The sequence below is a fragment of the Melospiza melodia genome, chromosome 9, assembly GCF_035770615.1.
Source record: "Melospiza melodia melodia isolate bMelMel2 chromosome 9, bMelMel2.pri, whole genome shotgun sequence".
Lineage (NCBI taxonomy): Eukaryota > Metazoa > Chordata > Aves > Passeriformes > Passerellidae > Melospiza > Melospiza melodia.
The window spans coordinates 26,493,056-26,506,760 of NC_086202.1; the positions used below are offsets into that span (position 1 = coordinate 26,493,056).

Genomic DNA, 13,705 nt, shown 5'->3' on the forward strand with positions numbered 1-13,705 from the left:
AAACAATTTTCTGGAACTGGTTTTGCCTGTGGCAGGGTGCTGCCCCACAGAAAATGGACACGGACATGCTCATTCCAGCTGGCAGAGCTGGAAAGGGAGCACAACCATTTTTAGGGGCAGAACTGCTGTGTGCATGTTGCTTTCTCAACAAGAAAAGGAACAACATTTGCACTAACCCACATCACCCACAAAGCTTACCCATCTCTTTTCCTTTAAAACCACATGGCTCTGTAGAATTGCTCCTGTGGAGGGGCAGGGGAGTGGGATGACCTGGACTACAGCATCAACAGAAAGCACCACAGCTCCCTTCCTCAGCAGGCACGAGGGGCTTGCAGGACACACAGTACCTGTGGACAGGCAGAACCTGCAGACACCAGCAGCCCAGGGCTCTGCACACAGGCTCACAGGCTCAGATTCCCCTGCTTTGATGAGGGTCAGCTGGATCTTGTGGCCTGTGTAAAAAACAGTGCTTTGGAAGGAAGCTGAACAGAACATTATATTCTCCATTTCAGATCCATAGTTCTGTATGGAGGGAAAAGAAACAGAATTTAGAAATCAGTCCTGGACCCTAAAGTCCCCTGAAGGGGGAGGACACAAGAGACTGACACAGCAAGTTCCACTAAGTTATTTAACTGGTAGAATGAGAGTTGATTAGAATGATTTATTTCCAGCTCATAAACCCACATGCTGCCTCTTTCTCTCTTGCCAATTAACAGTATTACTTAGCACTAATAAACTGCTTTCATTTTCAAGGGGCTTAAGAAGACAAATTAATCACCTCAACATGTCTGAAAGGAACAGATGGCAATGAAGTATTAACATTGCAATTTCCCAGCTGGAAAAGCTCCTGAGAGAGGGGGCAGCAGCAGTGTCTGGAGGATACCCAGTCCTGTTCCCTCTGTGGAGCTGGGGTCCCTTGATCTCACCTCCACTCTCAGCTTCTGATTACCCCAACCTCAGCACACATTACTGTTCCTAGAGCAAAGCTACACTGTTTTTCTTACTCATTCTTTAATAGTGACTTACATCCTTCTAGAAGGCCTCTTACCTCAGCACATCTCCAGACAGGTCGCTCCTGCTTTGGATTTAAAAGACTAAATGTCTATCCAATAATGCAATTAGTGCAGCCTGTCATTATTCTTACTGCCTACAAGCAGAGAAGTGATCAGGAAGAAACACATTGCTCTGTCCATACAGTGGAGATGCTCTTTTTTCCCTGAAACATCTCAGTTACATTTCAGCACACAACAGCTGACTGCCTTTTCCTCTTCTCACTGGCCCCGTCCCAGAGGACTGTGCAAATGTGCTGCTCTGTGGGGCCTTTGGCTCAGCTGTACAACAAAAGCTTTCTTAAGCTACATCTGGAAGGAAGATAGGCTTTCTGTGGAACAGGACTTCCTTCCTAAAGCAAAACATGTTCAGGTGAGGACCAAACAAACAAATAATTTTATTTTAATAGTAACTGATGTGACAATGACTAAGCAACTGTTTAGTGTGCTGCTTTGGCTTTTTTAAAGACCTGATTTAACTATGGATGATTTTTATTTAAAGCATTGAGATAATACCCTCTATTTCAGTATTTAACCCCAGTCAAAGATTATCTCAAATTGAAACTGCAATTATAATAGTCAGTGCCAAATGTCTGACAGGTTTTGGTCTCTCCTCTAAGAATGGTAACAGTAAATACTACTTCAGAATGAAATGAATTATTCTAACACATTTTCAGAACTATTTAGCACATACTGATATTAGTATCAATTGCCTTCAATCTCTGCTGAGCCACTGAGCTAAGCATCTCAGCCCATGATCAATCTCAGCCCTCATGTATCAATGTACAATATACAATTAAATCCTTCTAGAGACGTTAGTTAGTGTCTAGGGACAACATAACAAATAAAGCATAACATATCCCAAATACTGCATCACCTGGGGCTGTTCCTGCATGTTAAGGTAAAGAAGGCACACTGAGACAAAAGCATCAAGCAGCCACTGTGCCAGAGCATCCCTCCCTGAGGATTCCTGGGAAAGGCAGCCCCAGTCTGCTCAGCTGGAACTGTACCTGAGCACTCAGGCTGGGCAGCAGAGGCAGCATGGTGCAATGCACACTGCTCTTCAAATGGCTTGAGAAATAATACACCCCATTTCACCCCAGCTTGACAAGCATCTGTGCTCAGCATTGACCCACCCAATTATAAATCTAGTGTGACTTTTCCTGCTACTATATGTACATTTAAGAGTAGAAGGTAGTGGATGTGGATTTTCTTAAGTTAAAAAACATTAAAAGCAGAGTTCTCACATTTACAAGAGTAACACTTCAGTGGAGAATACTTAATATACAAAATGGCTGCATTTGATTTTTTTAAAAAGCTGAACCCAAATGCAAAATTAATTCAAATTAAGGCTTCGATTGTACAAACAAAACAACTTGTTTTATCCCTGTAGCTAATAATCAGATTAATGTTATTGGGTTTTTTCTCAGATTTCCATTATATTCTTGTACTTTAAACCTTTCCAAAAGTGTAGGAAGAATTCAAGCATAAACACTATATTTTGTAAATAATGGCAATGCTGATTAATAACATGAAGATTCAGAATGTCTGTAATGAGTGAGCATCTTTTTCTGAACTCACAAATCATTGGCATCCTTTGCCTTTACTTGTAATTTATTTTTCTCTTTCAGGAATCATAATTGTATTTAGGGCTGTAGTAGCAAGTCATACTAATGCATAAACCATAAGTAATTGACACCAGAACTGCAAGAAATAAAACAATTCTTTCAGGTTTTATAGCACAACAGACAAAGAATTCAAGGGACTTTGCTGTATTAGTCCATCCCTTCTGCAAACTCTCTCTTTCTGACCAGTTTGATACTGGTCTTATTATATCATATTCCTACAGCTGGGGGCTTTATTTTGGAGAGGTGCTTGGAACAGCAGGGGTGGGAAGGAGAATACAGTTTTTCCACATGGCAAATAAAGTATAGATTACAATGGCCATGGAAGGAAGGTACTCTTGCTTTCTTAAAGCTTTAGTTTGACTCTTCAAATCTTGAATTCTCCTGCACACCTGAGGAGAAGCTAACAGACAGCACAAGGTTTTATACCACCATAAAGCTTACAATTCTCAAAGTGTAATGTTTGAAGAAAGGAAAAAAAATCAACATTCAATATTCTGGACCATAAAATAAACCTGTATAGAAACTGCTTAGCTAAACTATAAATAACAGCAGAGTAATTTTATTTAGTTAATCATTACTTCCTTACTCCTATTAAAGCTTCAATAAAAGGAATTTTAACATTCAGAATCATTAGCAGAATTTAGATGCTCACAGCTATAGAGGCATCCTGAGTAAGGCATTGTATTCCAGTGGCTTCACACTTGGTTTGTCTAAAACTCATTTTGAGCTCAGACTTATTTGAGGCCAAAGTCCCAGGGTGTAAACAAAGCCTCCTGAACACCAAGTGCATTTCACAGGAGCCAGCTCTTTGCCCAGGAGTGAAAATTTGATCTTGAACAACTCCACACCATTAAATTAATGCATCACAGGACATTCCAACTAGGAAGTCCTACATTAAGGATTTTATAGATGAAGGTTTAAAGCTGTCCTAATCACCACGAGTTCCTCTTGATATGCAAATGTCAGGTGAACATTATGATGTCAGTCTGCTAACTTACTGGAACAAAAACCAAACCAAACCAACAAACCACAACCCCACACATTTAAAGTAAGATCCGGTAATTCCACAGCAGTAAGTTCTCAGACACTGCAAATTTTCTTTTGAGACAGAAATGAATGTTTCTCTTCTGTCTCATAAAACAAATATTGCACATCTCATTTCCCCAAGAATCTTAGGCATTCACCAAAGGCACATATGACCCTAGAAATATCATTCTCAGCTTCCTTGACAAACCTTTTACTTCAAACAGGCCCTGCACTACAGCTGGATTACACTATCATAACAGCTTTCCACTGAAAACTTGTTTGTGAAGTTGTTTCTAGAAGAAAATAAATCTTTAAGCTGCCCAAGTGACCAAGGCACTCAGAATAACCTTAGGACTGTCCTCTGGGGAAGACACAAGGTCTCACTTTCAGCAGATCCTGACGTCAGACCAGAGAGGGAACACAAGCCAGGCAAAGGTTACATGGAAACTGTCCCCTGGGCTTATGCAAGAGCCAAACAAGCACTGCTCAGGATACATGCACATAAAGAGAACTCACTGGAAATTACTTTTAATGGAAGCAAACCAAAACTGCTTGTGAGTTGTGGGGTATGGTGGTGCCACAGACTAATCTGAACAGCTTCTGTTTCGGGTCTCTAAAACAAGCACTCAGTAATTCACATTACACCAGCCATCTTTGGTAACACTGTACATTTGTGCCAACCACCTGGTAAACATGAGTTCTGGATATTTAGAGCGTAATTCATCATAACTACAAACTAATTGGAAAGTTGATGGAGTGTCCTCCAACTGTACATGAGCTTGCTAAGGGAAGAGTTCAGACTAGCAACACTGAAATTACTTCACAGTTATGTAGAAAAAAGTTACAATTCTTTGTCATAGATCATTACACAAGTTTGTTATTTTGTCTACAGTTAAAGTGAGTTTATAGTCAGGATTATTAAATTAACAGCAAAACAGCTGCCAAAACAATTTAAGGGAATGTGATTTAAAGCTAAGAACTTTGATTAAAGCATTTTTTTCTAACCCTAAATTATTAAAATACAGAAAAAAGTCATCATTATTTCAAAAATATGTATCATTAAAAAAGAAGTTCCATTCCTTACAATACAGTTTAAAACTAATGTAGAAGGAAACAGTGCTACATTAAATACAGTCAAGAGCATTTGGATGGCATTATTTAAGTATAATCTTATGTTTTCTGTGAGATGGTCCAGCCATGGACTTCTCCTTGCTTTAACATGTATTTGATGATCACTGAACTTTCCCCACTCATCCTGGTGGGGGCTGTTCACATCTACTGTGTTCACACTTAAGAGTCAGCATTTATGTACAAATGAAAGCAGCACAGCTTTCCTACAGCCTGCAGCTGTGCTCACTCCACTGCAGTACTGGAGCGAGCACAACAGCTCGGATATCTCAGGGAATGCATCATTGTCCTGAAAGGCCTTTTTTTCCCAGCTTTTCCAGGGGGTGGCTCCTCATTACATTTCTCAGCTGCCTCAGCAGGCACTGTCTGGAACTGTTCTATTTGAAACTCAAGATGTTTTTGAATGGCCACCCCGAGGACTTCTGGGTCCACAGAGGCCCCATACACTTCCCACGTCATTCCTTCATCATCCCACCTCACTTCACGAACTGGAGATTTGGGGGCCTCCAAGCCCTGCTCCAGGTTCACCTCTGGGAACACGTGTGAGTGACCTTCTGCTGCAGCTGCTGGGCTCGTTGCCACTGATTTGCATTCCATGGTTGGAAGAGTTTGTACCTCGGCATCTCTGCGCTCCAGAGCCGGTTTCAGGCCCTTGGTTATGTCATTCATAGAGGTCATAGTCCACATATCCTTAGTTGTCACTGCCATGTCTGCACCCTGCTGGCTGCTCAGAGCAACCTGGGCAGCCTCAGCTTCTGGAGGAGCTCTCTCCTGTGGAGCAGGTTGCAGTTGTTCTTCAGGAACATTACAGCACTTCAGGATTTTCTTGGCATCCAGGCCCGATTCACTCACTGAAGACACCAGCTTAGGGTATGTCAGAATGTCAGAAGCAGAAAAGGAATGGAAGTAGCCAGGTGCTGCCTGCTCTTTTCCTGTCTCACTGACAGAGCACACCAACCGTGGGATGAGCTGGATGGATGGGATGGGCAAGGAGTGGCAATAGGCCGGGATGGTGGCGTCTGCCTTCAAGGTGTCCTGCCTCAGACTGCAGGGCCCTGCTGAGTTGTTGTGAACTGTCATCACCATGGGGGAGTAGGCAGAGTTTGGAATACTACCATAAGTCAGACCACCATGAATAATCCCAGGGGCTTGACTGAACGTTGTCCTGTTTGGGAAAGCATTTCCAGGCACGTGGGGTCCTAGAACAGCAGCTTGAAACGTGCCAGGATCTGTGTAAACAGTGGTGTTACGTGGAATATTGCCACTGTCAAAGGTATTTGTGGGTACCTGTTGGTCCCTAGGTAGGACTGGAAGATGAGTCACAAGGTTTTGATAGTGAGATGCATTTTGATTTGTTTCTGATCCATATCTCTGAGTTTGGAAAGACATCCTAGCCTCTGGTGGACCATGCCTGCAGCCAGAAGAGCTGAGGCTGGAGTGAGTAGCACTGGTTTCTGTGTGAGTCACATGAGTCTGCTGTTTGCAGCTGCAGGTTAGGTCTGAGTGGCTTCTCTGAAGGGCAATTCCTGATTCTTCCATTTTACACATGCCTTGCTGGTGAACAAAGCAGGCTGAAGAAACATTCTCAGCAGTGCTGCTCTTCACACACATCTTAGTGTCCCCCACTCCCCAGGATGCTGAGGATTGTTCAGTGACAAGAACATGGTTTGTGTTCTTAGTTCCTCCCTCTGAATGGTCATTGGCTGACTGGTCATTTATGGTTTGGACCTCTGATCCAAGTCCCACCATCCCAGGCTGTGAGGAGGACCATTCAGGACTCTGCACACTCCTTGCATCACTCCTGTTTTCCAGGACATGGCAGATGGTGCTACTATGGCTTTTCTTCAGCTCCTGCTTGTTTTGCCTTTCCTCAAAACTCCTTGAGTGCCCAATACAGGCCAGATTTGAGGAGCTCTTGGACAGGGGGTGACTGTTGACATTCAAGAGACAGTGACAAGTAGAACTTAGTGAGTCCTGGTAGCAATGGGTGTGGAGCTGGTGGCTGTCAGATGACATGGCAAAAAACAGAGACCTGCAAGAAGTGGTGGAAAAGAAAAGGACACAATTTAAGTAGGAAATAAATGTACTGGAAACTATAATCTCTACTGACCTTCTGCTTGGGCTTCTTGCCTTCCACAATTCACAAGTACTTTCTAAAATACACAGTACTCTAGTCTAAGTGTACTCAGACCAGTCAGTTTCCATTTTTGCTTTCTCCAAAGAGTTTTTCTCTAAATTAGATTTTTTTAAAATTCTGGTGAGTTTTTTTTCAATTCATAAAACACAAAAGGAAAAAAATCCTCCTTGGTTTCTATCTTTTAACAATAACTATCTCAACACTACCAAGTATCATCTCCCCTCAATCACTGGAGCCATTTTTGGGACATCCAGAGATGTCATGTAACTTAGGCAAAGACAGAAGTATTTTACAACCAGATAGCTTTTCACCACAGTGGCCATTAAGCCAATGATATTAACTGTATCATCAAAACAACAACAACAACAAGTTTAGCTTTTAGTCTCTTGACATCATAATTTCAGAAGTGATCCAGTCACTGATGGAGCTTTTAAACCTTGAAGCTGCAACAACTGAACAAGTTCTCCTTTTCCCCACACCTTTCCTAACAAGCTTTCTGATATTTCATGTTACAAGAAGATCACTGTTTCAGTCCACTGTTTTCCCTGAGCCCACACAAGGGTACAGCAGGTATGGACAAAGTTGTTCTGACCCCCTGTGACAGAGATGACATAAAACCCAAGGAAATGACCTCTACCAAGCCAGTGAGGGGTCACTGCCAGTGTCCCCAGAACAAATAGTGCTGGGCAGCACTCCAGCTTGTGCTCACCTCTGGCACCACAGGAGCTGGCTGCAAAGAGGGACCCAGTGAAGGGCTGGAGGTGAAATTCCCCTCTCTCTGTAAGGAGGATCTGCACCTCAGCACTGCCTCTGGTAAGGGTGCATGCTCTGGGCTCTCAGGCTGCTCACCTTTGCAAATCCACAAGTCCATGCTGGCTGTGGAAGGTGTGCACTCGTGACACCAGAGGCAGGGTAAAAATGAAACAAGAAAATCTTTAGCCAAAGCCTTGCAGATATTCTGTCCTTTTTTATAGTGCACTCAGTCATTTCTATTTTTAGCAAACCCTTATTTCTACCAGGGAGCAGTACCCTAGACATTATTAACATTTATCTTAGCAGTTTTACATCTGAGGGGAGTTGTGATTGAAGATTTTGAATCTCACCAGATTTAGAGATCCATTTTTTCTGATTGAATCAGATCTTCCACTGATTGACTACACATATTGCCTTGCTGTCACAGAGGTGTTTCAACATTTGTACAACTAAAGGTATTTTAATATTCTTATATATATCTATATCTACTCACACAAATACATATATGTCTTTTCCACAAGAACTCACTGTGTTGAACAGAAATATCCAGAGTATTTGTGCATTGCTTCCAGGCCAAGTTTGTTGTGCAGATGTAGAGTGAAAGCCAGAATTTCTCATTTTAGACAACTTTTCCTCAGACATACTCTATGCACTCTACCTCCTTAGCAGGTCTCTGACAGAAACCTGCATAATTTCCTGTGCACTGTATCACTAAAATAAAAATGAATGTGTGGAACAGGAAAGGTACATACCCATGGTGAACAAAAGCACGCTGCAAATGTCACAGGGAAGTTCACTCCTACCATCAAGGACACAGTGGCTGCAAGGGCTCACATTCAGCTCCCTCAGATGTGATCCTTTTAAAGTGATATTGACAGGCTCCAAGAGTCACATACCAGGCTCCAAGAGTCACATACCGGTGTTAAGAGATAAGAACATGCCTTTTGCTCCCTCTGCCAACCAAGAACTCTACAGCTGATCCAGGCAGATATCAGAGCTTGTAATTAATTCCATTTCCATTGTAAATGTTGGCAAGCTAACAGACTGCAATTTTCCCATCACCTGAAATCCACTGGTGTTGGCTGTTTTCCATCATGAATTAAATCGAGCATGACAACATTAAAAAATATTAATATTAGTATTTGCAATCACATTCTTACAAAAAATCTCATTGAGGGTTGTGTATCAGGGCCTTGTGACCAGCAGCAATATCCTCTAGCACAGGGTTGCTCCAATTTGGACTGTGGACAGAAAAAAGGTGAATTCCCATTCTTCATATTTGTTACCTCTCCTGCAGTCACTTCTGCACATGAGTATAGTCTGCACAGGGTTCAAAGGAGTCAAGAGGATTAAACACCAGAGTAATAGCTGCCTACAAGGTGAAAACCTTACATTTAATCTCTTTAAAAGATAACACCTGCAAAGGCTCTCACACACACCTGGATGAAACAACACTTACTAATGGCAATCCTCAGACACAAATATTGAGTCTCAGATGAAAGGAAGCCTCAAACATATCCTGTTACAAATGATACAAGGCTGTAGGAAGCTTGAAGGGCTCTCTTACAAAGTTTACAGCACTCAAATACCTACATGTACACAGAAACCAAGGCTCTCTTTGCTTTCTTTATGTAGCAATGGGCATTGCTGCAGAAGCCTCTGTAAGTGAAAGAAGTGATAACTGATTTGTCACCTCACACCAAACACATTCAGATGGATGAAACAGACCAAACATCACTGAAAGCAACAGCCAGGGTGATGCTGGCAAGGAAACCTCCAAAGAAAACTCAGAATAAATTTATTTTTGCCCCACTGCAGGTGAAATCATGACTGAACATGGGCCAATGTGACACATATTACACATGTACATGTAGAATATTCTAACCAGCTACTCCCAACAACATCTGAACATTGTTGCTCAGACAGAGCAGTGTTCCATGCTAGCATAATTGTAATAATTCTCCTTTGGCCTTGGGCCTTCCCAAACTCTGCATTTCACATGTGCACTGCTGGCACTGATTGCTCAGGGTGCACAAAGCCCCCTGAGAAGAGGCCCAACACTGCACACACACCTCCCAGGGCGCCAGAGCTCCCACTGGGCCCAGGGTCCAGCCCGTGGCTTCTGGGAAAGGTTGGGAAGCAGAAGGGTCTGGATGGATGGGCCTTCCCACACCTCTGCCAGCAAGGGGTGGGTCATGTTCAGAGAATGAGGTGCCAAACCTTTCAAAAATCCAACCCAAAACATGGAACATCTTCAATGACACAGCCACGCAACTCCTTTGTGTTTTGTGAATCAGCTAATCAGGAATGGATTACCCACATGAAACATGGATAGAAGAACACTGATTTTGTGGGTACACAGGCACCCAAACCAACTTATTCTGTGTGTCCTGGGCAGAGCAGAGTGCTTGGTTTAACTTTCATTTTTTAAATGTAAAAATATAACTTATAGAAAAGGAATTTTACTCAAAAGTATCTACTTTAAGTTCTGAGTCTGTCTGAAAGATTTTGTTTTAAAATTGCAAAGGAAATTCACACCTGAATACACAAATAACAAAGTATGAATTTTTGAGGCAGATACTCTGCTATGAATATATAGAAAATTGTTAGACAAGCAGAGAAAGGATTAGGATAGAAATGGAATTAACATCCACTATTTTTGGCTTAGCTTCAGATAGCTTATGAGGGGATCTAGGCTGCTTTCACTAATTCCACTGAACTACTTTAAAGCAACAAATGTGTATTTTGCTATGACTTATGATTAAAGTTTTGACCTATTTAATGCACCAGTAAATTTAGTCTCAAAATATTAAATACAATGTATGTTATCAATTGAAAGACATTCACTGTAAATTAATTATGATTCTAAAATCCTTCGGTATTTTTGTACTCCACACACGTACTTTAATTGAAATTTTGACAGCACTCTCATCTTTTAGTTTGAAACTGTTTCCCCTTGTCCTATCTGCCCATGAAAAAGTCCTTTTCCCTCTTTTTTAAGAACCCTCATTCAGTACTTTGTTACTATAGGAAGTCAACAGTGAGGCAGTGAGAATCACCTGACACGCTGAACAACACAAGTTAGCTGCAGAATTTGGGAAGAGTCAGAGAAATGTAATACCATTTACTAGAAATATGCATGCAATGCCAGGCACTTCTCTAAATCTTCCACAGTTATTTTTTCTCTATATAACTCTGATGGTCAACCCACAAGTCAAGAAGATTTGTAATAATAACTGCAGCTGTTTCACCCATCTTCACTTGGCTGATCATACAAGAAAAAAAAATTTTTCTTAATTTTATGCTTTCAAAAACAGCATCTGACTGCAAAATAAGTCATAAAATCCAAGCCAGTTTCAGGGCTGAGAGCACTAATATGCAAATGTGGAATTTGAAAAAGCTAAACAATCTGACCCATACCACATTTTTGGATGATGATTTATTTTTGGATGCTGAGCAGGACCCTCCATGGCAGGACTAGCCCTTTCAGAGAAGACAACCTCTGAGAAGTGTTAGAGGGTTGCAAGGTCTTTATCCTGAATTTGCTCCATCATTTGCATCATTCTGGCCCTGCTGTGCAATAATCAGCTGCACAAAGCAAGCACAGAATTTCTGTAACACCAAACTCCAAGACAAACACAATTATATTTTATACAAGAAGAATAGTGTCATTTAAATTAACTTAAGGAATATACTTCAATAGAAAGCTGCTAGATACAGGTCCTTACCTTTATTTAATCTTATTACGAACACCATAAATAAATTAGAAATTAAAAATTTATAAATTTGAAATGAAGAGCAGTTTATGGCTAAAATGATGTAACTTTAATTACACCCTAAGGGCCAGCAGTCACTTAGCCATAAACACTGCTGGCCCCTGCCTGGGGCACAAGAGAGCACATTGAGGAAAAGCTGCATTTCTGCCCAAACAAACAGCAAAGCTCCCTCAGGTACCAGAAGCAATCCAGTATATTCACTCTGGGTTCTCTTCAGGCCTGGTATTTTACAAGCAATGTGGCTTCCTTACTGCAATCCATGACTAAACTTCTAAGATACATGCTTCATGTGGTAAAATAACATAAAAAGGAACATCATCTAATATGATACTCATTTCTTTTAGAGCTGTACTAATTTTAAGAAACTTATACCATCAAAGTAAAAAATTAGAGTGTGCTTATGTCTAAAAATTGTCCTTGCTTGCTCACATGGAAAACTACTTGCACAAGATAAGAAAGATCTGTTTTGCTTTAGACAAAGATTGGCATGATAGCATTATGAGATCTGATGGCCTCTCCCTAACTGCTACTACTGAAGGAAATAGTTCATTAACAGTAATCACTAACATTTACATTGGGGGGGAGTCAAACCACTCGAGAGGCATTGGCAAAACAGGATTAACCACAGTAAAAAGCTTAGAGATTCAAGTGTCTGGGATTAGGAGTTTTGTTGTTGCTGTTTTTAATTGTTATTTTATTTTGGTGAGGTGTAAGTGAAAGGAATAAACAGAGGAGTTACAGTAGGGGAAAAAATATCACTTGTCAGGGAACATAAAAAAAATTTCTCTAAATTCTGTCAATACAAAAAAAAATCTCTAAATTCTGTCAGCTAGATTAATAAAGACTCAGGTTGAGACCCCAATCACTTAACCTTTAATCCATCATCTTTCTGTAGGCTTTCCATTTTGGAATAGCATTATAAACAAACCATGCCTTGTTCAGTTTAATCTGCTAATGCCCTTTTGTAAATATTTTCTATCATCCTAAGTATTTCCAAGTATCATCCAGACCTACAGGACAGGCTGGCTTGGGCATCCAGAGATACCAAGAGACAAGTGCACACTGCATGCAAAGGAATGGGGTTGTTTCCAGTTCTGCACTGCAAGAGGCACTGGGGACACTGGGGCCATGGCACTGGGACCATAACTCACAGGGAGGAGGGGGAGGGCACTTGGCAGGCTGGAACACATGAGAGCAGGAGAGCTGTGCCCCTCCGTGCCCAGCACTGCCACAGCAGAGCCCTTGTGCCCGATGCCCTCACAAGGCCACTGGTCACAGCCTCGTTAGGGTCTGCTAATTACTGCTTTGGCTGCCAGGCTTTCCTGAAACACTTGTGTCTTCTGCCCACCCTGTGCTGAGCACACTGGGCAGGTATCTCTGCAGTGACTGTGACAAGACTCAGAGAGAAGAGCCCCCTTTACCCTGAGTGTTAGTGAACCTCAGCTCTCTCCTTCCTGAGGCACAGCAGAGATCTCTTCCCCAAACACTGAGGGTGCCATGGGTGCCCTGGTTCTTGCCAGTGGCCTCAGCAGGAGATAACAGATGAGTTACCACATCAGAAAATGAACAGATTCTAACATTTACCCATGCATTCACCTCAGTGTGGAACAACAAGGCCACAGTGCCCACAGTTACCCCAGCAGCTCGGAAGAGCCATGCAGGAAGGTCAGCATTCTCTTTTAAGGAGCAGGGACAGCCTCAGCCCCAGCACAGCCTGAGCAGAGCTGACAACTCTGAATTCTAAAGATGAAAGTGCCACGAGAGAGGAGCCTGATAGGGATGAAACAAAGGAGACAACTTCGGTGGCACCTTCAGCTGAATTCCCAGGAGGGACAATTCACAGGGCTGTAAATGTATTACTGGAAAATCAGAGAGAGAAGCACTCTGTCACAAGGGAGGCATGTGTTGGGACATTGTCCTGACATCACCACATGATTTAGTACTGCAACATGTGGCATCTTCTTTGCCAGCTTTTTAATTTAATCATCTATCCCAGAAACAACTTCAAAAATCTCTTGGACTTAATATATTTTTAGCAGAAGTTTATGAGCAAAACATTACTCCCACTATATCTCCACGTGGAGATCTGCCTCAGCATACAAACTACCCTACAATATACCCAAGAGAGATATTGATTAGTCATGTTTTGATGCTCACTTTTGCTGTCTGACAGCTCACTGCTTTAAAGCTCATCTCTTCAGTTAGAAG

At 41.8% G+C, this 13,705-nt stretch overlaps 1 protein-coding gene across 4 annotated transcripts in view; it reads right to left on the bottom strand.

Annotated features, from left to right (window-relative positions):
- Positions 1–3,220: 3,220 nt before the first annotated feature.
- The window catches only part of GPRIN2 (G protein regulated inducer of neurite outgrowth 2), a 32,270-nt gene continuing 21,785 nt past the window's right edge, over positions 3,221–13,705 (bottom strand). For 2 of the 4 annotated variants that reach the window (XM_063163951.1, XM_063163952.1), the window contains one exon: positions 3,221–6,863. In XM_063163951.1, coding sequence (XP_063020021.1) covers positions 5,057–6,863 — 1,807 coding nt within the window. In that variant the 3' untranslated portion in view covers positions 3,221–5,056. Of the gene's footprint in view, positions 6,864–7,677; positions 7,792–8,473; positions 8,583–13,705 lie in introns of those variants that run through there. The other 2 variants (XM_063163953.1, XM_063163955.1) reach the window with 2 other exon arrangements.